Source organism: Phoenix dactylifera, chromosome 4 (assembly GCF_009389715.1).
Source record: "Phoenix dactylifera cultivar Barhee BC4 chromosome 4, palm_55x_up_171113_PBpolish2nd_filt_p, whole genome shotgun sequence".
Lineage (NCBI taxonomy): Eukaryota > Viridiplantae > Streptophyta > Magnoliopsida > Arecales > Arecaceae > Phoenix > Phoenix dactylifera.
In genome coordinates this window covers 22,465,203-22,488,313 of record NC_052395.1, presented here as the reverse complement: position 1 = coordinate 22,488,313, position 23,111 = coordinate 22,465,203, and the positions used below count along the sequence as shown (strand labels likewise).

The 23,111-nt window shown below is 44.2% G+C and overlaps 2 protein-coding genes across 4 annotated transcripts; both read left to right on the top strand.

The window, feature by feature from the left end:
- The first annotated feature begins 517 nt into the window (after nucleotides 1–517).
- Nucleotides 518–9,525, top strand: LOC120110564 (G-type lectin S-receptor-like serine/threonine-protein kinase At2g19130). 3 transcript variants are annotated; one of them, XM_039125871.1, is made up of 4 exons: nucleotides 518–714; nucleotides 2,428–2,475; nucleotides 2,794–2,993; nucleotides 3,287–9,525. In XM_039125871.1, exon 4 carries the CDS (start codon nucleotides 6,730–6,732, stop codon nucleotides 9,160–9,162), a length of 2,433 nt encoding a protein of 810 aa, XP_038981799.1. In that variant the 5' UTR covers nucleotides 518–714; nucleotides 2,428–2,475; nucleotides 2,794–2,993; nucleotides 3,287–6,729; the 3' UTR covers nucleotides 9,163–9,525. The 3 variants fall into 3 exon arrangements, with proteins under 3 accessions (XP_038981799.1, XP_038981800.1, XP_038981801.1); XM_039125872.1 differs by lacking the exon at nucleotides 2,428–2,475 and having other exon boundaries at nucleotides 557–714; XM_039125873.1 differs by lacking the exons at nucleotides 2,428–2,475; nucleotides 2,794–2,993 and having other exon boundaries at nucleotides 629–714.
- A 4,569-nt stretch (nucleotides 9,526–14,094) lies between these two features.
- Nucleotides 14,095–14,831, top strand: LOC120110665. Its single transcript, XM_039126246.1, has 2 exons — nucleotides 14,095–14,784; nucleotides 14,826–14,831. Exons 1-2 carry the CDS (start codon nucleotides 14,095–14,097, stop codon nucleotides 14,829–14,831), a joined length of 696 nt encoding a protein of 231 aa, XP_038982174.1.
- Nucleotides 14,832–23,111: the final 8,280 nt, after the last annotated feature.

Here is a 23,111-nt window from a genome sequence, read left to right as displayed (position 1 = left end):
TGACACCGTGGGTTTTAAACGAGATGTAAATTGTGTGAGAAGTTGAAGTGTTGATTGAAAGCATTGTAGCTTGTTCGATTGCAATAGATATAAGAATTTTTATATTGGATTACCATTAGGTATATATACATGTTATTTACTTGTGCGGGTAGATTTGTATTGTGTCATTTACATTGATAAATTTGATTTGGCATGTGATTGTATGTTTTATATGATTTTCAGTACGATTATACTTCCATGGTAGTATATATATCAGATATTAAAAATATGAATATGTGAACAATATTCAGAGAAATGCACTATGTAAGTAAAAATTGATTTGACAAGTGTAACTTGTAAATCAAACGAGTAAGATATAATTTAGACTAATCTTGTCTTCAGATAGTCTCCATGAGCTTATGTGTGGGAGAGCCTTCATGGACTTACGCATAAATAGTATCCATGGGCTTACGCATGGGATAGTCACCTTGAGCTTATGTATGGGATAGCATCCATGGGCAATTAAAACTGCCTAACAGTCATGATCGCCACCCCTCTCCTCTTCTGGCCGAGGGCTATTAAAGCCCATAGATCCCTTGCAGAGGAACTCCATCACTCTCTCATTTCCCCTCACTCCCTTATTTTTCTGCTACAAGGAACTGAAGCAGGAGCGATATCATCGGAGTAGGGATCCGAGCCGCTTGAGGGAACATCACAGAGTTGTCCCGGAGCTAGGTAAGTCCCTGACTTCTTCTTTTCTTGTATTATGCAAGTAGATCTAGCTTAATTATGAAACAACAACACAAAGAGAAGACGAAATAGAAGAGATCAAAAGAAGAAGAGGAAGAAGATGAAGAGTAGGGAAGGGAAGATCTAACCAAAGCATTCGGCTATTGATCCGGCGCCAACACGATCGGCCACGGTCATAACCACAGTCGTCGACTGCCGAAAGCTCTTTCCCTCTCGAACACCTTCTTCCTTATACTCAAGCAACCCTAACCCTAAAACCTTACCTCCCGATCCATGGTACAATGGTCGGCCAAGCGCCCTTCTCTAACTGGATGCCCAAGGGAGAGAATCCCCGGCTCGGCTGCACCCGTAGCCAATCTCGGCTAGGGTGATGGTGGAACCGAGGGATCCCTCCTTCCCCGATGTGCTGACGGAGGAGGGTTTATCCTCCCCTCCTCTGTTGGGTTGGAAAGAGAAGAAGAAGGGAGGTTGGAGAGGGGTGATCAGGATGACCGAGACCTCCTCCCTCTCAGCCGGTATCGGCCGTAGAGCCGGTCGCGGTCTTCGGCCGCGGGCGCTGGCTGTAGGCGCCAGCCATAGGCACAGCCCTTTCAAGAGATAGGCACAGCCCTTTCAAGAGCTCCGTCGCCCTCCCTTCTGCTGAGAGAGAGAGAAAGAGAGGGAGGAGAAGAGGGGAGAAAAGAGGAGAAGAGAGGAGAGAGAAAGAAGAAATGAGGAAGAAAGAAGAACAGGAGAAGAAGATAAGAAAGAAAAAGAAAGAGGAAGAGGGAAGCTTCGGGAAGGAATAAAGAAAAAAGAAAAAGAAGAAAAGAAAAAGAAGAAAAAGAATAAAAGAAAGAAGAAAAAAAAAAGGAAAGAAAATGTTGGTGGGCCTGATTTCGGCAGTAGGTTTCAAATAACTTGGGTTTTAAAGGTCTGAAGCTGGGTTGGGTCTGGTCCGAGCCCAGTATTTTTAAACCCAAAACTAAATTAGGCATAAGGAGTCCAAACCTTAATGTAAGGGTCCAATTGAATATAGTTTGAGGCTAGGTCCCTTTAAATTAAATATAACTAATAGAATTTAATCATAAGTTAACTAATTATATTACTTGACCTGAATATAAATGGGCTCAGTGACTAGATCAGGGCAAGGGCCTGTTCCAGAATTTAACCAATTTCTGGACCTGAATACAAACGGGCCTAGCGATTGAATCAGGCCAAGGGTTTGATCCAGAATTTAATTAAACTTCGGGCCTGAATGCAAATGGGCCCAAACCTGAACCAGACCAGCTGTTTGACCAAATTCTGCGCCTCCAGCTCCAGAGGAGGGCAATTGGGTCTAAACCAGAAGTTGGAATTAGGTCAGACCTGAACCAAAAACTGAATCAAACCTGAATCAGAGGTTGAATCAGGTCTAAACCAGAAGCTGAACCAAACCTGAACCAAAAATTAGGTCAGACCCGAACCAAAAGGTGAAATAGACCTGAACCAGAAATTGAATCAAATTCGAACCAGAAAGTAGATTAGACCTAAACCAAAAATTGAATCAAATTTGAACCAGAAGTTAGATTAGACTTGAACCAGAAATTGAATTAGGCTATGGATCTAAAAATGAAATTGAGTCCTATGCGTGGACTATAAATAATTTTAATTAAGAGAAGATTATAAATAAATAGAAATTAAATGTGCAAGTGACATGCAATTTAATGATATTGCTAGGTATTGGAGAATTGGAATCTAAGTCTAAGAGTTGGTGAGCAAATTAAAGTAAGCGATCCTGATATAATCTTATTGCTTTCAAATACATGAACTATTTGAATATAATGTTGTATATTACTAATTTTGTTTCTCAAAAATTAGGATCAAGCATATGTAGCAAGTGATGTATGATTTTGACTAAATGGCATTCATCAAGTTTACTATATTGTGTACACTGGATTTATGATGATATAGAAAGTTGCATAAAAGAAAATGAAGTTTGCAGCATGATCCTAAACTTTATACATTATGGTGCTATTATTCGTCTTTCAATCTACTTATGAAGTAAGATTTATGGAAAATATGATATGGTTTATAAACTCTCAGATTACTATGTACGGCCCTCGCCAGCGAGTTATAGTAGCTCGGTATATGGCCCTCGCCAGCGGGTTATAGTAGCTCGGCAAACGACCCTCGCCAGCGGGTTATAATAGCTCAGCATACGGCCCTCACTAGCAGATTATAGCAGCTCGGCATACGGCCCTCGCCAGCGGGTTATAGTAGCTCGGTATATGGCCTTGTCATAGGTAATAATAGTGACTATAGCTGCATTACCATCTAAGAGTAGAGATTTCAAAGCATGAATAATGGCAAAAAATTTATATAATGCATATTCAAACTTATGAACTTGTATGATTGGACATGCATTGCTTTATGACTGATTTGGATATATACTATAAGAAATGCCTATTTTGTTTTAACTGTTAATTTCCTAAACTAATACACTGGCATGTGGAGCATTATACTTGATTTAGTAAGATTGTACATGGTTACTTACTGAGTTTTTATAGCTCACACCAATTCATTTATGTCTTTACAGATAAATAAGATTGCTAGGAGCAAAGAGCTTGACTCACTCCAGAGTTTGGGATATACTAAATATAATTGTACAAATTTTTAAAAGCTCTATATCGCTCCTTATTGTTCAAACATTTTATGACTTTCATGAACAATATAATTCATTTAAATTTAAAATTTTATGTGGCTGCGTGCTATTGCGGCAAAGATTTGCAATAGCAAAGCCGTATCGTGATCCGGATTTGGGGCGTGATAGGAAGGGTCGATGATAGGAGCTGTAAATAGAGCTCGGTCATAACCGAAATCCGACCGGAGTCAGATTCCATCCAATGAACTTAAGAGGAAGAAGACTTCAATAGGAGTCCTCTTCCCTCCTCGCAATAGCGCAGCATGTGCATTATTTTTTTTTTCCTTCTTTTGGACCAACTGGGTCGGTCAAATGGACCGGGCCCAATGGGTCTTACAACCTTGCTGGAGCTTGTGGGTAGAACGGAACAGCAGAATATTTAAAATTGTGGCCACCTCACCTACATCTCTCTTCCAACGCGTCAGAAGTCTGTTTCAAGACTGGATGGCGACCTGTAATGGGCAAATCAAAACTGCGATTACTGACCTTTGGAGTTTACTGTTCAACGACGCCGGCACGAAACAACTCAGAATATAATACTAGAGAGTAAGGAAACAATGGAGCAAGCTCAGCGAGTGTCTTGTTGGAGGAAGTTTGCTCACCTTAATTAGCTCCCCTCCGCCTGCTTGAGAACCGGGAAAGTGTACTGGTTTACAAAAATTGAAACGAGCAGGTAGTAGGACGAATGGGACGACATCTAACTCTCTTGTAAATCCTGCTTTCATGAACTAAATAAGGTTGGCCCCAGCGTGTCTATGGGTCACTATTTCGATGATCCTTCCAGCAAAGGCCACTACGTTAGTGGGTTGCGGTGGAAGCTATGTACATAAAACTTTCAGTAAATCCTACCCTTTTTCATAAAAAAAGCCGTTTTGCAGTCTCTACGTGGACTTAACAACAGAATGATTTCATAACGATCCTAATTTGATTTGAGGATGTTTGAATCATTTTTTATTTTAACTTCAATTTTTTTTTGACAATAAACTTATTCTGGGGGCATAATGTACATCCGATAACTCAAGGCACTATATCTTGTAAATAGATTATTTCAATAAACATTGAGGCAGTGCGACTCGCTTCGTTCATTTTCCATAAAAAAAAAAAAAAACTCGAGAATCTAAATATTTCAAGTTTTACTGAGGGCGTTCTCCGAGAAAGTCATGCCTCGATGTCTCTCTTCCAAAGTCGTGTGATCTATCGGCTTCAACCTCACCTCTTCTTGTCAGCAGGTAACGAATCCGAAACCCCAAGCCCTCCTTCACTCCATCATAAAAACCTTTCTATTCCCTTCGTCTCGTTAAAACCCTAATTCTCCTTTCTCTATCCGTTAGCAGGATAGGAAGAAACTCCCAACTTCTTTTGAATTCTCTGACTCTAACATTGGTACTCGACTTTGTGCTCTATTATGCTATTAATCTATTCACAACCTTCATAATAGTAAAATATGATCGATATCTTTGTTAAAAAAAAAGTCTTTTGGACTTCTTTTAATCAATTTTCTCTTTTTCTTTTCAAGAGAAAATTTAGGTGTTCATTTTCCCTTACATTAGCAAGTAGCTAGCTAGCTATCAATACTGATGATTTTCTACATGCAATATTCTCTATATATACCCTCAAAAGATTGTCAATCCCAGTATGAATAGAAAATTCATCTGTCTAGGCAGAACCTTGTCGTCATGTAACACCGCATGTTTTAATGCTTCCTGTCAATCTTGCGTAGATATGTTAAGTTGCATTAGCACTGATTAGCTTGTAGAGAAGAATCAATGAAATAAAACCGAGAAACTCCATCTGAAAAGGGTGCTTGACAGAAAGGAACTAATATTGTGAGAGAGCATAAACAAATTTTGCTGTGACACAGCATTATGAGGACACGATTATCAGCATCCTGGATTGTGTGTACGGAGTTATTGCCAGAATTTGGGGTTATCAGATAAGAATATTATTGAGATGATTATCATCCTTGATCACTGTTAGAACATAGAACAGTACATGAACAGGAACTCTGCCTAAAGTGGAAGTCCGCAAGGCTTCTAAGGATCTGAATCGGCCTTTTTGTTTTTGAGTCTCCTGCTGTTGGGTTCATCATTAAGTTAGTTTTAGTGATAAAAATTTATATTTATTGTACTATACATTATAAATGCATGCTAACTGTCGCATGACGGACTTAAAAGAAGTAGGAAAAAGCTATAATGGGAATTAGATTGGTCTGATGACAGCACTAGGAGTCAAGAAACTGGTGGTTACCATATTTTCTCATGCAGGCAACAAGGCCATCCTTGCAAATTTCAAGGTGTCTCTGCAACAGGGACTGGATTGTAGGGATCATATAAATTGAAGTGAGAGGTGGAAAGAAGGCAAGCAACCAAGTCATTATCAAAGTAGGCATGAAATAAAAAAAGTATAATCATATTAACAAGCCTGCATGGTTTCTTCTTTTACTTTGTAGAACATACATGCAGAAAGGAAAGAAAACTGACCACCCTCATCACTCTGGTGGGAAACCTAAATCAATCTGACCCCAAAATCAATATCAGACATATATCACAGGGAAGTTCTTCCAACCATATATCAATATCAGGCATGAGACAAGCATGACCTTCACAAAGTCGTCATAAATCCAAATCCAAGACTTGGAAGCAGATTGCTTCCTCTGGTAGCGACACTCTGCATGCATGAAGCAACACAACCACAAATTAGATCCACAAGTTGATCGACTGTCTCACTCCGCTATTGATCATGGTCTTCATGACCTATGCTTCTTTTTGCGCGTGGTCCCGATTGATCAACCCCCAGGACAAGGTAAGCATGGTTACCAGAAGTAGCTATTGATTTTTTCCAAAGTCTCGACATGGACTTGAAGAGGGTACTAGATCTTCATAACAACTAGACTTTGATAATTCACCTTCCTTGGCTGACTTACGCTATCTTTTATCAACATTACTTGGACTTCAATCTATTAGATTTTCCAACAGGACTGATTACCCTTCTTTTGAAGGCTGGTTATTTAGCCTTGAATGGAGGACAAAGCAGCTATTGATTTTTTCCGTAGGAAGTTTCGGCATGGACATGAAGAGGGTACTAGATCTTCATAACAACTCGACTTTGATAACTCACCTTGCTTAACTTTCCATCAGTGAATCTTCTAATGACCCTAAAATTGTAAATGACTTGAATCTTCTTAACGGGCCCAAATTAAGAAAAGAAATTTAATCGTCCCTTTTAATATTTGAAATTTGACTGCCGTTAAAATAACCTAAAAAGAAGCTGCAGCGACTGCCTCTTATTTATACATATTTACATAAGCAGGCTGGTTTCTGTCGCTTGCTTGTGCCCCCATGGATACTGAGATAAGGCCATATTCCTCTCTCTCCTTCTTTCTTCTCTTCTTTCTCTTCTCTTCTCTCAACATCCAACACTGTGGAGCAACTGATAGCATCTCTTTGGGCCAGTCCGTCTCCGGAAACCAGACCATAGTGTCCAAAGAAGGCAAGTTTGAGCTGGGGTTCTTCACACCAGGTAACTCCCGTAACTATTACATAGGTATCTGGTACAAAACAATTCCTGTCCAAACTGTAGTCTGGGTGGCGAACAGAGCAACACCCATCTCCAACACCTCCTCTGCCGAGTTAAAAATCTCAGAAGATGGCAAACTAGTCCTCCTCAACATTTCCAAAATCCCAGTTTGGTCATCCAATTCAACTCCATCAACCTCGAATTCCACGGTTGCCGTGCTTCTGGACACCGGAAATCTCGTTATAAGAAATGGGTCAAACACTACAATTTGGCAGAGTTTTGATCACCCAACTGACACATGGATGCCAGGAGGATGGCTTGGAGTTAACAAGATCACAGAGGAGTATCAGAGCATGACTTCATGGGAGAATCGTGAGAATCCTGCCCCCGGGCCTTTCGCTCATAGTATGGACCCCGATGGATCCAATCAGTTCGTATTGCTGTGGAATGGTTCTGAAATTTATTGGAGCGGTGGGCTGTGGAATGGCCAGTACTTCACTGCAGTCCCTAGTACCAGAGAAAGCACTCCCTTCAACTTCACCTTCGTCGACAACAAGCAGCGGAAGTATGCCATGTATACCATCCGGGACAGTTCTTTCATCACTCGGTGTGTGATTGAATCATCGGGGCTATTAAAGCAATTCTATTGGCTGAACGGCGCCCAGGAGTGGCAGGCAATCTTTACTCAACCTTCGGCTCAATGTGATGTCTACTCTCTATGTGGAGCTTTCGGTATCTGCGACCAGAAAAGCTCAAATATTTGCAGGTGCTCCTATGGTTTTGAACCAGCTTCAATGGAAGAATGGGAGTTCAATGTTTGGAAGTCAGGGTGCGTGAGGAAAACCAGTTTGCGATGCAGCAATAAAAGCTCGACCGGTGGAGAAGGGGATAGATTCGTTGAGATGACCAATATGAGATTGCCTGCCAATCCGCAGAACTTGACTGTCGGGAGTGCTAGAGATTGCGAACAGGCTTGCTTGAACAGCTGCTCATGCAACGCGTATGCTTATGTGAGTGGATGCTCAATTTGGAATGGGGACATTCGGAACCTTCAACAACTCTATGATGGTGATAGTGCAGCTGGTACTCTGCATCTCCGGCTCGCTGCCTCTGATTTCCCAGCTTCAAGTAGCTCACATAAGTTGGTAATAGATCTATCTGTTAGTGTCATCGGTGGAATTCTTGGGATCTCGGGTGTTCTCGTCGGACTAATTTGGGCGTTTCAAAGGAGGAAACGAATTCGGATGGAAAAACAAGTTGAGGGTTCTTTGATTCAGTTTACTTATGGTGATTTGCGGCGTGTGACCAAGAACTTCTCTGAGAAGTTGGGCAGCGGAGGCTTTGGCTCCGTTTTTAAAGGGACATTAATTGACTCAACCGAAGTAGCTGTGAAGAAGCTTGAAGGCTTGAGACAAGGGGAGAAGCAATTCCGAACCGAAGTGAGCACATTGGCTGCTATTCAGCATGTCAATCTGGTTCACCTTCGCGGTTTCTGCACCGAGGGCAGCAAGAGGCTTCTAGTTTATGAGTACATGTCCGGAGGTTCCCTGGACTCTCATCTCTTTCAAAACAAATCCACGGTTCTGGACTGGAAGACGAGGTATCAAATTATTCTTGGGATTGCGAGAGGATTAGGCTACCTCCATGAGAAGTGCAGGGAGTGCATCATACACTGTGACATAAAGCCAGACAACATACTCCTAGACAAGGACTTCTGTGCCAAAGTTGCAGACTTTGGCATGGCGAAGCTCATCGGTCGCGACTTCAGCAGGGTCCTGACAACCATGAGGGGAACCGTTGGCTACCTCGCACCCGAGTGGATTTCAGGCCTGCCAATCACCTCCAAGGTTGACGTCTACAGCTTCGGGATGATGCTCTTTGAGCTGATATCAGGCAATCGAAACACAACGCACTCTAGGGATGAAAGCAAAATCTTTTATCCATCCTGGGCGGCAGCGAAGGTCGTTGAAGGCGATATATTTAGCTTATTAGACCATAGATTGAATGGTGCTGCCGACCTTGAAGAGCTAACCAGAGTCTGCAGAGTTGCTTGCCGGTGCATTCAAGACTCTGAAGCTGACAGGCCAACAATGGGACAGGTGGTGCAGATCCTAGAGGGAGTCCTGGAGGTGAGCATGCCGCCAATTCCTAGGTCTCTTCAGCTTCTCACGGAAGATCAGAGCCAAATTCGTTATCAGTTGTCATCAACTGAATACAACGATGCACTTGATCAATCTCAGGATTTCCTTCAATAGGTGTCAAGCTAAGGGGCACATGGTTCTTCGCTGAGCATGTCAATAACATGTAACGGGTTAAAGAAGAGCTTATAGTTGTTATGATCCTTAAGATGGATGTTTGTATGAGGGTGTAATGTTCTATAGTGGCTGTAGTATCTATGTAGTGGCATAAAGTTCATGGATATCTCTTGTTATAAAGATAGGTTAGGTATGTTATAAAGTTTCCAACTCATCACTTTCCATGCATGAGTTATTTATATAGATATGTTAGATACACAAGTAAGCTGGCAACCACCAGATGTACCTCTTGTTGAAGACAATGTTCAAAACCTTCTTATCTATTTATTTTCAAGGCATTTATTTCATAATTTCTCAGTTTTACTGAATCACGTCAACAATCAAACCACATATGCGCATGTATTTATGAAGTTCATGGACCAGCCATTTGAGATGATCGTACCCCATGGATGTTCTCTTGATTACGTATAATGTTAATTAGATGTGGGATAAAAAACAAGATGGTAAGATACGTTGAAAGGATGTGGATGTTAATTAGGGATGGAGATGGCTTTTTCCTCCCTCCCACTTCTTTCATAGGTGAAAAAAGGACGTAAGAAAATGAAAATGAGAATTAAAAAATATATAACTTCAATCTCGTGGAAATGTCCCACCAACAAATAGAAACAAGGTTAGCCCGGAAAAGCACCGTCGGTTTAGGTTCTTTTCATTGGCATGTGATAGGACAGAGTTGAGAATTGGGCGGCCTGCCATATTCAAGAGCTTTGCCTTCTATCTCCTCATTGGCTAGTCCCAAAAATCCATCTGGCCATCCTTCTTCGTAACAGGGACTACGTTAGCAAGCCAATCTGGATATTTTGCGACCTCTTCCTTTATTTTCAACATCCACTCGGGTCTCAATCTCCAGGAAAAGTTTGTCACTTTTGAGAGACCTTACAGAGAAGATACGGTTGGCAGTCATTGACAGCTGTAACATGAATTCTTTAATCGCATACAATCTATTTCTATTTTGAGCTTACCCATATGATAAACAAAGGAGTGTTAATTCTGTTCAAACATGTAGATAAACCAATTGAAAACAGCCTGTGGCGGGCATTCTTTTGTAGGCTCTACAATATATGGCATTCATCTGATCCATGCGTTTTTTCTCCCCTAAGTAGGCTTATATTATTAGCTCTTCGTTAATAAAATAAAGGAATCAGAGGTCGACAAATGATTATTTCAGCTCCAAAGAAAACAAAGCTGATTGACCCAGTTATATAGTACAGACCTGCGTCGGCGGCCATGTATGTAGCCCAAGGAACCCATCTATCAATGTCACATACGGGCAATTCAATTTCACTGCCCTTTAATTAAAAAAAAATGAAAAGAAAGGAAAACATTAATCATGAAAATAAAATGCTAACATTCAAAATATATAATAAGTTTAGGAATTGTATGTGCTGCCGCCGGTTCTAGAACCCTATGCAAACCATCGCCGTAGACCTCCAAGATAATAGACAAGGGTCGGAGAGTTTGGCTCTGGCCGAGCCCTCCGATGTTTAAGTCCAAAAAAGTTATTTTTTTCTTCCTTCTAACTTCCCATCAAATAACCCTCTCTAACTTAAACATTAGGGGGATAATCTTCTGTAACTTAAGCATCGAAGGATCCGATCGGAGCCAATCTAGTGAGCTCTTTGACTTTTACCTGACAGATCCATAGAGGTGGCCCGCATCGGCATCCCCCCAAGACTAGCAGCAACAATATGGATTTCAAAAGTCTCATTTTTAGTCCAACATGACACTACTTATAGTACAAGTTCGTCTAAAGAAGAAGAAAAAGAAGCATTAGTGATATTTTAGGCTTTTTAATTATCCTATACATGATAGTGTCCATAAGATGGAATTCTTGTTCTCTGTAAATTATTCTAGCTTGTCGTCATCATATAAATGGGAATATATGGGGGAGATAGAAAGAAGACAAGCAACTTAGCCTCATTTGGAAGAGCTTTTGGAGAGCTAAAAAGTACTTTCTAACCATCCAAAATTACTTTTAGATAAAATATGGGTGTTTGGCAAAAATTTTGTAAAGCCTTTTAGCTTTTCTAGAAAGCTAAAAACAGCTTTTTGGGAGAAGCTCCATTTTAGAGCTTTTCGGAAAAGCACTTTTAGGCCGGGTCGGAAAGCTATTTTTTTTGACCAAAATATCCGTGATAAAATATAACAATTACACAAAATATTTCTTTAATAATTGTTTAACCAATTTTATTACCTAGTTAGAAAATTTGTTAGATATGAAAAATTAATTTACACTAATAATTATAATATTTTATATCTTTATTATTATATTATACTATAAATATAATATTATATTACATTATATCATAATACATTGATCTGTTATGTTAAATAATTTAATATTATATTAAATTAAATTATTATGCTATAGTGTGCAATATTATATTACTATATTATACTAATATTATATTATATTATAATAATATTATACTATATTATATATTTATTTATTAATACATATTATATTTTATTATACTCTATTGTATAATACTATGCAATATCCTTTATGGTCATTTTGTCATTCAAAAAGTACTTTCTCAATTTACTTACCAAATACATGTTAAAGTGGCAACACCTCTTCCAAACGGAGCTAACAGACAAAAAGAAGAAAGTATGCTTTTGCCTTGCAATATACAAAAAATTGTTTTTTTTAAATTCTTTTCCATTTAAGTATATTATATCCATCATACTATTTGATCGAATGACAGATTTCATTGTCTAAAAATTACTAATATTCCATCAAACTTTATCAATTACATCCTGTTTGCGTCAAACTTATGAATTAGAGGTCAATGAACCATTAAACATTCATTATTACCTGTAAATAATTATTTCCAAATATAATTCACTTACAATTAACAAGGTTTTGCGATTTTATCTGAAAATTTAACTGAAGGGCCAATAAATAATTAAATCTATAGTTATTGTTTCAGTAACACCAATGCCATATGAAAACTACAGACTTTCATGCATTCGGCCATATGGATCTTGTTGTTTAGGAGCTGCTGAATAGTTCTAATTTTCTTAAGGGATCCCCGGATAGCTTAACTTGGGTCTATCCAGGACTCCTGTAATAACTTTAGAACTGCTCAACGAGCTTTGTAATTGTAATATAAGAATCTTTTAATAATTAAAAATATTTTCAAATTATGAAATAATTTTCAGCTCAACTCCAATTGATCCAGGATCTATTTGGTGATCGCCAAACCGTTTTATTGTTTACTTCAATAAGATTCTGACAGGCATGAGACCAGCATGGCCTTCACAAAGTCGTGATAAATCCAAAAACCAAGACTTAGCTCGCTTCCTCTGGTAGCGATACTCTGCATGCATGAAGCAACACAAGTAGCTATCGATCATCGTCTTCATGACCTATGCTTCTTTCTTCGAGTGGTCCTGTGTCATCCTTCAGATGGCGGCGAAGGCCGGTAAGCCGCTGGCGGTGGATGAGATAACAGAACAGGGCAAGAAGCGAGGTTTTGCCCGGGTCAAGATAGAGGTGGACCTCCGATTCCCTCTGAGAGGCGGCACTTTTGTGAAGGGGAAGGCACAGGGGCGGGAGGAGAGAGTTTGGCAAGGTTTCATCTTTGAGAACCTTCCGAACCCATGCTGCAGATGCGGTAGAGTGGGGCACGGAGAAGACTTCTGTGCGGCGAGTCCGGTCGAGGTCCCAGTGGACGGGGGTACCGAGGCGGTGACGGATGAGCCGAACGGTACATCGGAGATCCCTTCACAGGGAGGGGCCGGTGGGAACGGTCCTCCGGTGAACCCAAGTTATGGGCCGTGGTTGGTAACCCATAGGGTTCGGCAAATGAGAGCCGGCGGAGGGAACGTGAAGCCGAGGAAGCCGATGGCGTCGGAGAGTGGTCCAAAACCGGTGGGTACGCCTTCTCGGACGAAGACACCTCCGGTGGATGGGGAGACGACTCCTTCTGTCTCCCCTGTGGACCTGGATGGTTGGCAGAAGCCATCTAAGGTAGCTCAGAGGAAATCACCGGAGCAGGGCAAAGGAGAAAGTTCCAACGGCCACTCGGGAGGTGGGGTGGGTCAACTCGGGGGGGCGTTTGGGGCACTGTCCGAGTCGACCAGCGACTCGATACTGGTCGAGATGGACCGGCCGGAGGTAGATTGGGCTGGCAACTCACGGCCCATCCCTACTGTGTATAGGCGGCCGGGCTCTGGCCCGCCTAGCCCGAGGAGGGGGTCGGGTGATACTGGGCCTGGCGCTGGGCTGGGTCCAATAGTGATTGACCGGGAGCTACCTAAGACGGATGCGGGTCGTGGACCGGGTTTGAGTCCGCTCAAACGCGCCCGCAGCCCGTCAAAGAGAGGCAGCTTCGCCGATTTTTCGTGTCCAGCCGCCGGTGTTCGTCCGGCCATGGGATTCCGGAGGTTGGTGGCGGTTGGGCATCGGAGAAGCCGGAGCTCCCCTCCGCCGGTGGCATCGTCGAGTTCCAGGCCACCTAAGGCTGGCGGCGGGCGGGAAGCCAACGGCGGTCGTCCTGCTGGCTGGAGGATGTCCCGTGCCACCTCAGTCGGGGATCTCCCGGCGGTCTTGAAGGCGGCGGAGACGTCGAAGGGGGTGGTGCAGGTGCCGGAAGGTCTGGAGGCGCCCGCTCGAGCTGAGGCAGATGCGAAAATGAAGGGAGTCTGCGGCAGGGAGGGAGACGGGACTACTGTGGATTCCTTGTGCCATTTGGCACGGGGAAATAGCAATCCAAGCCACAGTGAGCTCTTGTCCCAAACGTTGGCAGCTGTGCAGAAGGGGAACCCTGAGCCTGTTTCCAATGCGGGAGGGTATGTGGACAGTGGGATAAATGTGGATAATGGGGTCGGCTCTGGTATGGAGAGTCGAGCCACCGAACTGGGTTGTCCATGAAGATGATCCTTTGGAATTGTCGGGGGGCCGGGAAACTTTCTTTCGCCCCGGCTTTTCGGAGATTGGTGCAGGTGCACGACCCAGACATTTGTGTTTTATTTGAGACCCGGTTGGCCGGAAGGAGTATTGTTAAAGCCAGGAGGGCACTGCCTCGGTCCTGGGGTTTCTATGCTGTGGATTCTCAGGGGTTGTCGGGAGGTATCATAGTAACTTGGAAACTGGATTGTGGGAAGCTGGACATCTTTAATGTTAGTAGCCAAGAAGTGATCATGGTGATATCTGAGGGAGAGGGGAGACCTTGGATATTTGCAGCCGTGTATGCTAGTACCGACTTCAGGGCTCGGAGGACACTGTGGGAGGAGGCTTCCAAGTTGGTTGATCAGGGGCAGCCGATGTTGATTGCAGGAGATTTTAATTGTATAGATGATCCACAGGAGAAGATGGGAGGGAGGCAATTTTCCTATCAGAGGAAGGTGAGGGAATTTCAGGAGTTTATCTCGACAAATGGACTGATAGATCTGGGCTCCACAGGGCCTAGATTCACATGGTGCAACAATCAGCAGGGTCCGGCTAGAGTTTGGGAGAGACTTGACAGGGCCTTCGCCACAGCTGGATGGATCCAGGAGTTTCCAGACAATCATGTCAAACATCTACCGAGGATAGCTTCAGATCACAGTCCGATACTGGTATGTACTGACAGACCCATCCTTTTTCGTTGTCCTTTCAGGTTTGAGAGGTTATGGTTGTCTTACCCCTGGTCTTGGGGGGTTGTGAGCGAGGCTTGGAACAAGCCGGTCCGGGGGATGCTATGTATCGAGTTTCTCGCAGACTTGAGTTGACTAGGAGATATCTTCGGAGGTGGAACAGGGTGGAGGTTGGAAACATATTCCGAAGAATTGAGGAGTTAGAGGAGGCCATTGCTAATCTGCAACTACGAGAGGCGTCGGGTGGAGGTCTATCACATGTGGAGTTATCGGAGTTGAGGTCCTTCCTATCTATGCATGATGCTCTCCTTAGCCAACAGGAGATCTTTTGGAGGCAGAAGTCAAGAGTACAGTGGATTCAGGAAGGGGACAGGAACACAAAGTTCTTTCATCAGTCTACATTGATCAGGAGACAGCGGAACAGGATCAGATCTATCAGGGACGAGGATGGACAGTCCATAGAGGACCCGAATATGATTTGCAGGGTGGTTGAGCAGTTCTTCAGGACTAGGTGGACGGAGCGGACAGGGAGTGGTATATTTACTGAGCTACCCTTATCTCCTGAGGGGGTTTCCGATGAGGACTCTTTAGCACTGATCAGGCCGGTATCGGGACGGAAGATTCAGGAGGCGGTGTGGTCCCTGGAGGGGGACAAGGCGCCCGGACCGGATGGCTTTCCGCCCGTGTTCTTTCGTAGGTATTGGTCGATTGTAGGCCTTGATGTTATTGAGGCCATTCAGCAGTTTTTTAGCACGGCAGTGATGAGCCCGGAGTGGCAGAGGACTTTTATTACATTGATCCCCAAGCGCCAGGTTGCTACTGAGCCTGGCCACTTTAGGCCGATTAGCCTTTGTTCTACTTTATATAAGATTACAGCAAAGATCTTGGCAATTAGAATGAGAGGGATCTTACCCAGAATTATCAGTCCAGAGCAGGGTGCTTTTATTGGGGGGAGGAACATATCAGATAATGTCCTTATTGCCCAGGAGTTCATGTTTGATCTGGTGAAGGCTCCTGTGCGGCGCTGCCTTATGGGGGTCAAGCTTGATATGGAGAGGGCATACGATAGGATGTGCTGGGATTTTCTTCGACATTCCTTACAGAGTTTTGGTTTCCATGAGGTGTGGATCAGGTGGGTCATGGGCTGTGTGATGGGGCCATCCTTCTCCATTCTGGTAAATGGCACACCTTCACACTTCTTTGATGCATCTGTTGGACTTCGCCAGGGGTGTTCGTTGTCTCCCTTGCTTTTCATTATCTGTGCAGATGCATTATCCAGAGCTCTTCGAGTAGCAGTGGACACACAGACTCTGGAGGCTTATAGGCCAGTGCAGGGGCTGTGCCGATCTCCCATCTACTCTTTGCTGATGACTGCTTGCTGTTGGCTAGGGCGACCAGGCAGAATGCCCATGTGATCCGGAGGACCCTCTATGCTTATTGCTCGGCTTCTGGACAGCGGGTCAACTTGAACAAATCGTCTATTTTCTTCAGTCCAAAGACCAAGGTTCAGATAAAGGCCGGAATTATGGAGACTCTGGGAGTGGGTGAGCAGGAGGGCACCTTGACATATTTGGGTGTGCCGATACTTGGGCGATGCATGCGCAGTGGAGATACCATCTCTCTTGAGCATAGCATTAGGCACAGGCTGGAGGGGTGGCAGATGCATTCACTATCCATGATGGGCAGAGTCACATTGGCACGGTCAGTTCTTAGTGCTATTCCGGTATATCTTGTATCCCACACTGTCCCTCCCGTAGCTTCATTGAGGTCAGTTGAGCGGCTTATCAGGGACTTTATCTGGGGGAGGCGTGGTGACAGAGGCAGGGTACATCTAGTGGCTTGGGAGGTGGTCTGTCAGCCGGTCAGACTTGGCGGCTTGGGTGTGCCGTCATTGGTGGCGCGACGGGAGGCATCGATTTTGCGACTAGCAGCTAGCCTCTTGTTGGAGCCTGAGAGTTTATGGTCCTCACTGATGAGGGCTAAGTACGGGGCATTGACGGTTGGCATTAGGGCGGGGCGGCTCCACTCCCCTATCTGGAGGGAGATCAGTGTTAGGGCTCCGTTGGTGCTTCCGGCCATCCGGTGGGCTGTCGGGGATGGTATGTCAGTGGATGTCCTTGAGGATAGTTGGGTGACTGAGTTACCGATTAGCAGGCTACCGGTCATGGTAGATACGAGCAGGCTGCTGGGACGTCGTGTTGGTGATCTACTAGTACCGGAGGAGGGGAGCTGGGATGAGGTGCTCATTCGGGAGACATTTGGGGAGCAGCTTGTGGAGAGAATTCTGGCATTACCGCTCCCGTCCCGGGCGGAGCCTGATAGACTGGTCTGGTTACCGACAGGCCGATCGCGGGTACGTGCCAGGGATATTCATGCGTGGACTAGGCGGGAGCCGGAGAAACGGATTGATGGTGGATGGATATGGAGGATGAGGGTGCATCCCCGGGTGGCGCTCTTTCTTTGGAAGGTAGCCTGGGGCTGCCTTCCGACCAGGAGTGTATTGGCCCGGCGGGGGATGAGGATGGGCTCACTATGCGAGGTATGTCTGGATGCTGAGGAGACGGTCGGCCACGTACTCCTTCGATGTCCTGTAGCTATGCAGTGTTGGAGATTGGCCTCGGCGCTACTGCCACCTTCATGGGAGTCGGTGGAGGATATGCTCCGGTTCCTGAGTGAGTCTATTCGGAGGCCGAGGGATGCTGAGACAGGTTCTATTGTAGCCTACCTAGCCTATCACATATGGCTAGCCAGGAATGATCGTCTATTCGAGGGTGGGCGGTTGACCCCACGGGCTGTGATGGAGAGAGCTCTGAGGCAGGCAGCTGAGACATCTATGATGACCACGTCGGCGCCACCTGGGAGAACTAGGGATATCTGGGGTACCTGCACTGCTGTTTCAGCGTCCAGGTTCAGTTACTTCTCTTGGGTACCCCCACCCCTGGTTATCTCAAGGTGAATTTCGACGGTGGCTCGGCGGGGGATGGCACCTCTGGGGGCGTGGGTTTTGTTATCAGGGACTATCGGGGCACTTTTATTGCTGCGGGGGGACGGAGCACTCTCGGCGGTTCGGCGGTGGGAGCAGAGCTGCAGGCTGCTTGGGAGGGTGTTTGGTTTGCGAGACGAGTTCTGGGGGCAGAGAGACTCGTTCTCGAGGGTGACTGTTCTATGGTGATTGTCTGGATACGTGGTGTGGACACATACGGTGACGGCCATCCCCTGATACGGGATACCCAGAGCTTGGTGCGGGAGCTGATTTCTTGTCAGGTGGTCCATGTTTACCGAGAGGCGAACAGTGCAGCAGATTGGGTCGCTTCTTATGTTGCCCGGCATACCGGGGAGGTTTTCTGGTCTAGTTTGGATGGCGTTCCACACGCCTTATTTTGTTTACTTTTCTTTGATATGTCTGGTTGTATTCACGTTAGTAGTATATGAATGAAATACCGTTTTGAATGAAAAAAAAAAAAAAAAAAGAAAAGAAAAGAAAAGAAAAGAAAGAAAAAAAAAAAAAAAAAAAAAAAAAAAAAAAAAAAAAAAAAAAAAAAAAGAAGCCGGCATCGGACCAAGACTTGCAGTGCCTCAGAGGCAATGGATTCAATTCCAGCACTGACATTTCCAGGAGCTCTCAAATCAGAGTGCAGCATTCAAGTCCAGCCCTGACATTTCCAGGAGCTCTCAAATCAGAGTGCAGCAAGGACTGACATAAGCATTTACAAAACTAACTTATCCTACAGCGGAAAGACAACCGAGACATTAGGTGAATATAAAAAGAGAATGAAGTAAAAAAGAAACAATTTATTATTTATGTATTATATATTGAGGGAAAGAGATATTGGGTAAAGCCAGCATATTCAGGAAACGTACACACCTTTAGCTTCCCTTGGGACTAAAAGTTTTTTTTTTTTTTTCCGATGAAAACAAAAATTCAGTGAACATCCTGCCAAGTCAAAAACGAATAAAAAATAAAAAAAAAAAAATGAAAACTCTGCTATAAATGTCCACAAGAACTCTTCAAAATATCGTGCAACATAGAAGGCGATCTAGTCTGCAGCCCTATTCGCCTTCCGAAAAGTGTGCATGATGCTCGCCCAGCTGCCTACGTGTCTCGTGTATAAGTGGATAGCCATCCCAAAACCAAGCTTTTCTTGGGATTGAAAGTTTGTTCAAGATCATCTACTTGTTATGGGATTCACTCAATATTTAAGCACAGCAACAACAAGATTAATTTCCCTAAAAATATCAACAGCATTAACATCAAGGTTTTTAATAAAAAAATTGTACAAGTCCACCACCAAAACAACATATTTTAAGGAGGTATATATTTTTCATTACCAACCAAGCTGAATAATTCTTAACAATCTTGAAATAAATTATGCTTTATAAATAATGATGAATTCTAACTTCCGGACATTATCTAAGGCTATTTTATCATATTGGTTGCCTACGCTTCTACATAATTATCAGAATCCATCGTTATGCTCAAAATCAAAGAAGAAATCACAATTTGAATTTCTTACAGTACCTCTTTTCCGAAAAAAATTCTTATGCGACTGCAGTTCTGGATTCCGTGGGAAGCACTATCTACATAAACATCTTAAATATAGGGACTGCTTAGTAAACTTGCCCGTCAATATTTAAACTAGTTTCCGGCAATTTGAGTGCCGAGACGTAAGCACGTGCAAATATATTATGCGAACAATAGTGACTCCAGGTAAATTTAGACAGCATTTGAACTAGTCCTGGCACTGGGTGTGCCGAGACTGGTTCGCATGTAACTTGAGGTTTATGGAATGTGAGAACTTGGGAAAAAAAGATATTTGTGGAAAAAGGGCTCTTTTCAAGAGAGGAACAGCAGGCATGCAAATCTGGAATAAGCCTCAGCATTTCATGGGCCATAGCCTTATTATAATGTTGTAGGTATGCGTTTGTTTTTGCAAAGATGACCAAGATACTTCTTTTTTATGCGTTTGTTTATGGTATGTTGTAGGTATGCGAACAACCACAAGAGGAACTTTCGGCTACCTAGCACCAGAATGGATATCGGGCTTAGCTATCACTCGGAAGGCAGATGTTTATAGCTACGGAACGATGCTCTTTGAAGTCTTTTCGGCGAGGATGGACAGAGGACCAGCGAAAAATAGAAGCGTGGGTTATTTTCCTTTCTGGGCTGCCATGTACTTGAAATTCTCGCACTGTTAAAAGAGAGAATAGAGGGTGATGATGATATCGAGGAACTGAGCAGAGCTTGTAGTGTGGCTTGTTGGTGCATTCAGAGCAATGAAGTTCATAGGCCAACAATGGGGCAGGTGGTTCAAATTCTGGAATGAGTTCCGGAGGTGAACGTGCCTCCAATATGTACCATGGCATCTCCAGCAGATTGATGATGATCAGGTTCCAGATTCAACAGAGTACTCTACCAGTTAAAACAAGTTCTTTTTAAGGACTCCAGAGCAGCTTATCTGAGGAATTTCCAGTCTGCAATTGTCACGCCCCGAACCCATCACCCGGGTCCGGCACGCGACCGGCCGCATGAGCCCTAGAGCAGTGCCCTAAAGATCATGCAAGGCCTAAGATAAACAACAATTTCAATAATTCCAATAATTCCATAAATGCCAAAATCAAAGATTGATGTAATCAATCAAATCCAGCCCAGTAAGAATCCCTACACTTCCGAACCAACACAATAATAATATGAATTTGAAAGCCACGATAAATTGATGCACATTTCATGAAATCATAAACCGACTGTCAAAAGGCTCAAGTAATCAATATAAGTATGCACGTCAAATATCAATGAAAGTCCAACCACGCAAGAATGATAGAGCATACGATAACTCATAAATCTTCATTAATGTTTTCAATGCTTTTTCTTTCCATTCTATATTAACTTGATCCGGATCAATTATCTTTCCGACTTTGGGCTACATCCCGGTCACGTTTCCGGCCCGTGACGGGGCAATCGATAGTATCACATTTCCAGCCTGTGATGGGGCAATCGATAGTATCACATTTCCAGCCTGTGACGGGGCAATCGATAGTATCACATTTCCAGCCTGTGACGGGGCAATCGATGGTATCACATTTCCAGCCTGTGACGGGGCAATCGATAGTATCACATTTCCAGCCTGTGATGGGGCAATCAATAATAACGAGATAAGCCCAAAGTCCCTGTTCATTTAATCAATTCACAAACACACATCCATTCCCTTTTCCACTTTATTTCCGGCCTAGACTAACCATGGTCACGTTTCCGGCCCGTGACAGGGCAATCGCTATAACATGGTTAGTCCATACCACCACATCCATAAATTCAATTATGCAGGTATAAGTTATACACATACAAGCATCCATCACACTACCAACCACAAGCCAACACGATCAAAATATAATTAAATATAAAACTATTTTGCTTTGTCTGGATCATAGCATATCAAACATATATAGTGCAAAAATATGTATATCATGTAGGATTGGCGTACAAGGATTCTTACAGAAATTGTAGACAGACTCAAATACAGTCCGAATCACAACCTACGCGCTGGGGTGCTGAGTCCCCTGATCAAAACCTCCTGGCTCTGCCGACTCTTCCTCTACAACATCAATTACAAATCACAAACTAAATCATTTAATATTTAAATATTCCAAACCATAATTGATATTTACTATGGGGTCCATAACCAGATCCCCAAACATCTCAATCTCTCCAAGTCTAGGGCAGTCGGGGTGGCCCGACTCCCACCCTTGTACTACCGGCCCATGTCGTCGCCAGCCGTGGCCGCTGCCACGCCGGCGACGATGGCCAGTCCCGATGAAAAGACCAAAAGAAGGGTGGATGATAGAGAAGGGTTCTTCCTCCACCTCTTTGGTCCAAGGGCAACAGCCGGGGTGGCTGTGCCCTCACCTTCCCCACCCTCGGCCACCATTGGCCGAACCATCGCCGGCCACCCCTGCTGCAGTCACCGGCGATGGTGGCCGGCCAAGAGAAAGAGAGAAGAAGAAGTCTCTTCCTCTTCTTCTTCTTTTCCTTCTCCTCTTATTATTATTATTATTATTTTATTCTTATTTTCTCCTCCTCCTTCTTCTTCTTTCCAATCGACACTGTCCCCTACCCCTTTTTCTTCCATCATCAACCGAAGACCACCGAAATGGTGGTTCGGCTCCCCCCACCCGACGGCAGCCACAAGGGTCCACGACCACCGCCGCCGCCGCCTGTGGCCAGCCGCCATCGTCACCGCCGGTGGCCAACCGACGCGGAAGGGAGAAAGGAGATGGGATGGAACCATGCGGGAAGCCCTCGGTCCACCCATCCCGATCCCCAACAAGGCCCTAGGAACTCATCTCCACCCTTACACAACTCGATCAACCCCCAATGCCATGGATCCCGGCCAACCGGCGACCGGCGGCGGCCAACATTCGGAAGAGGGAGGCCGAAACAGGGGTACCCTGTTTCGGACTCTTTTCCGACGATCCGCCGGCCAAAATCCCACTCACACGACCCAAAAATCAAGCAATGAAGCACAAGGGCTTACCTCGGTCCGGCGGGATGCTCCGGCGGCCCTTCCGGCGAGGATTCGGTGGAGAAATCCATGAGTAAACCCACGGATCCGAGGCCTCTTCGTGCGTTTGGTGGGGATCCTCCTCCTTGACCGGCCGGCTCACGAGATCCGCTGCCTTCCCGGTGCTCAAACTCCCCCCGGCGACTCGGCTCCCTCCGGCGATCCCCTCTAACGCCGCCGCCGTCTCCCTCCCGTCTTCCCCCTCTCTTCCACGATCGTGCCCTAGGCACGATCGTTTTTAAGGGGGATGGGCCCGGTCTTTTCGGGCCAGCCCATCCGCCCTTTTTTTTTTTTGTTGTTGCTTTTTCTGGGGTATTACATACTCTCCCCCTTAAAAAAAATTTCGTCCTCGAAATTGACTTACTTGAAGCCTCAAACTTTAAAAAAAATGCATCCGGTATATCATCCCTGAGATCTCAAGTAGTCTCCCTTTCGGAGTACCTACTCACAAGATTTTGACATACAAAAATCACAGCATCTCAAAACTTGATTATTTCTATTTACCACACATAGTAAGTTCTTTTGATCTCCTTCAAAAGAATTCCAAACTCCCAACCTTAGATTAAAATGCCATAATTATATCCCAAGAAATTAATTTCTCTTGATTCTACACAGAGATCATAATTGGCTTGACAGAAATAGGAGAAATCTTTAGTATCAAATGCTCTTAATATTCTATAATCATTTTTCTTTTCTTTCTCCCACATCATTCCAACAAATAAGAGATTCATAGAATCAACAACATTCTCCTGAAAC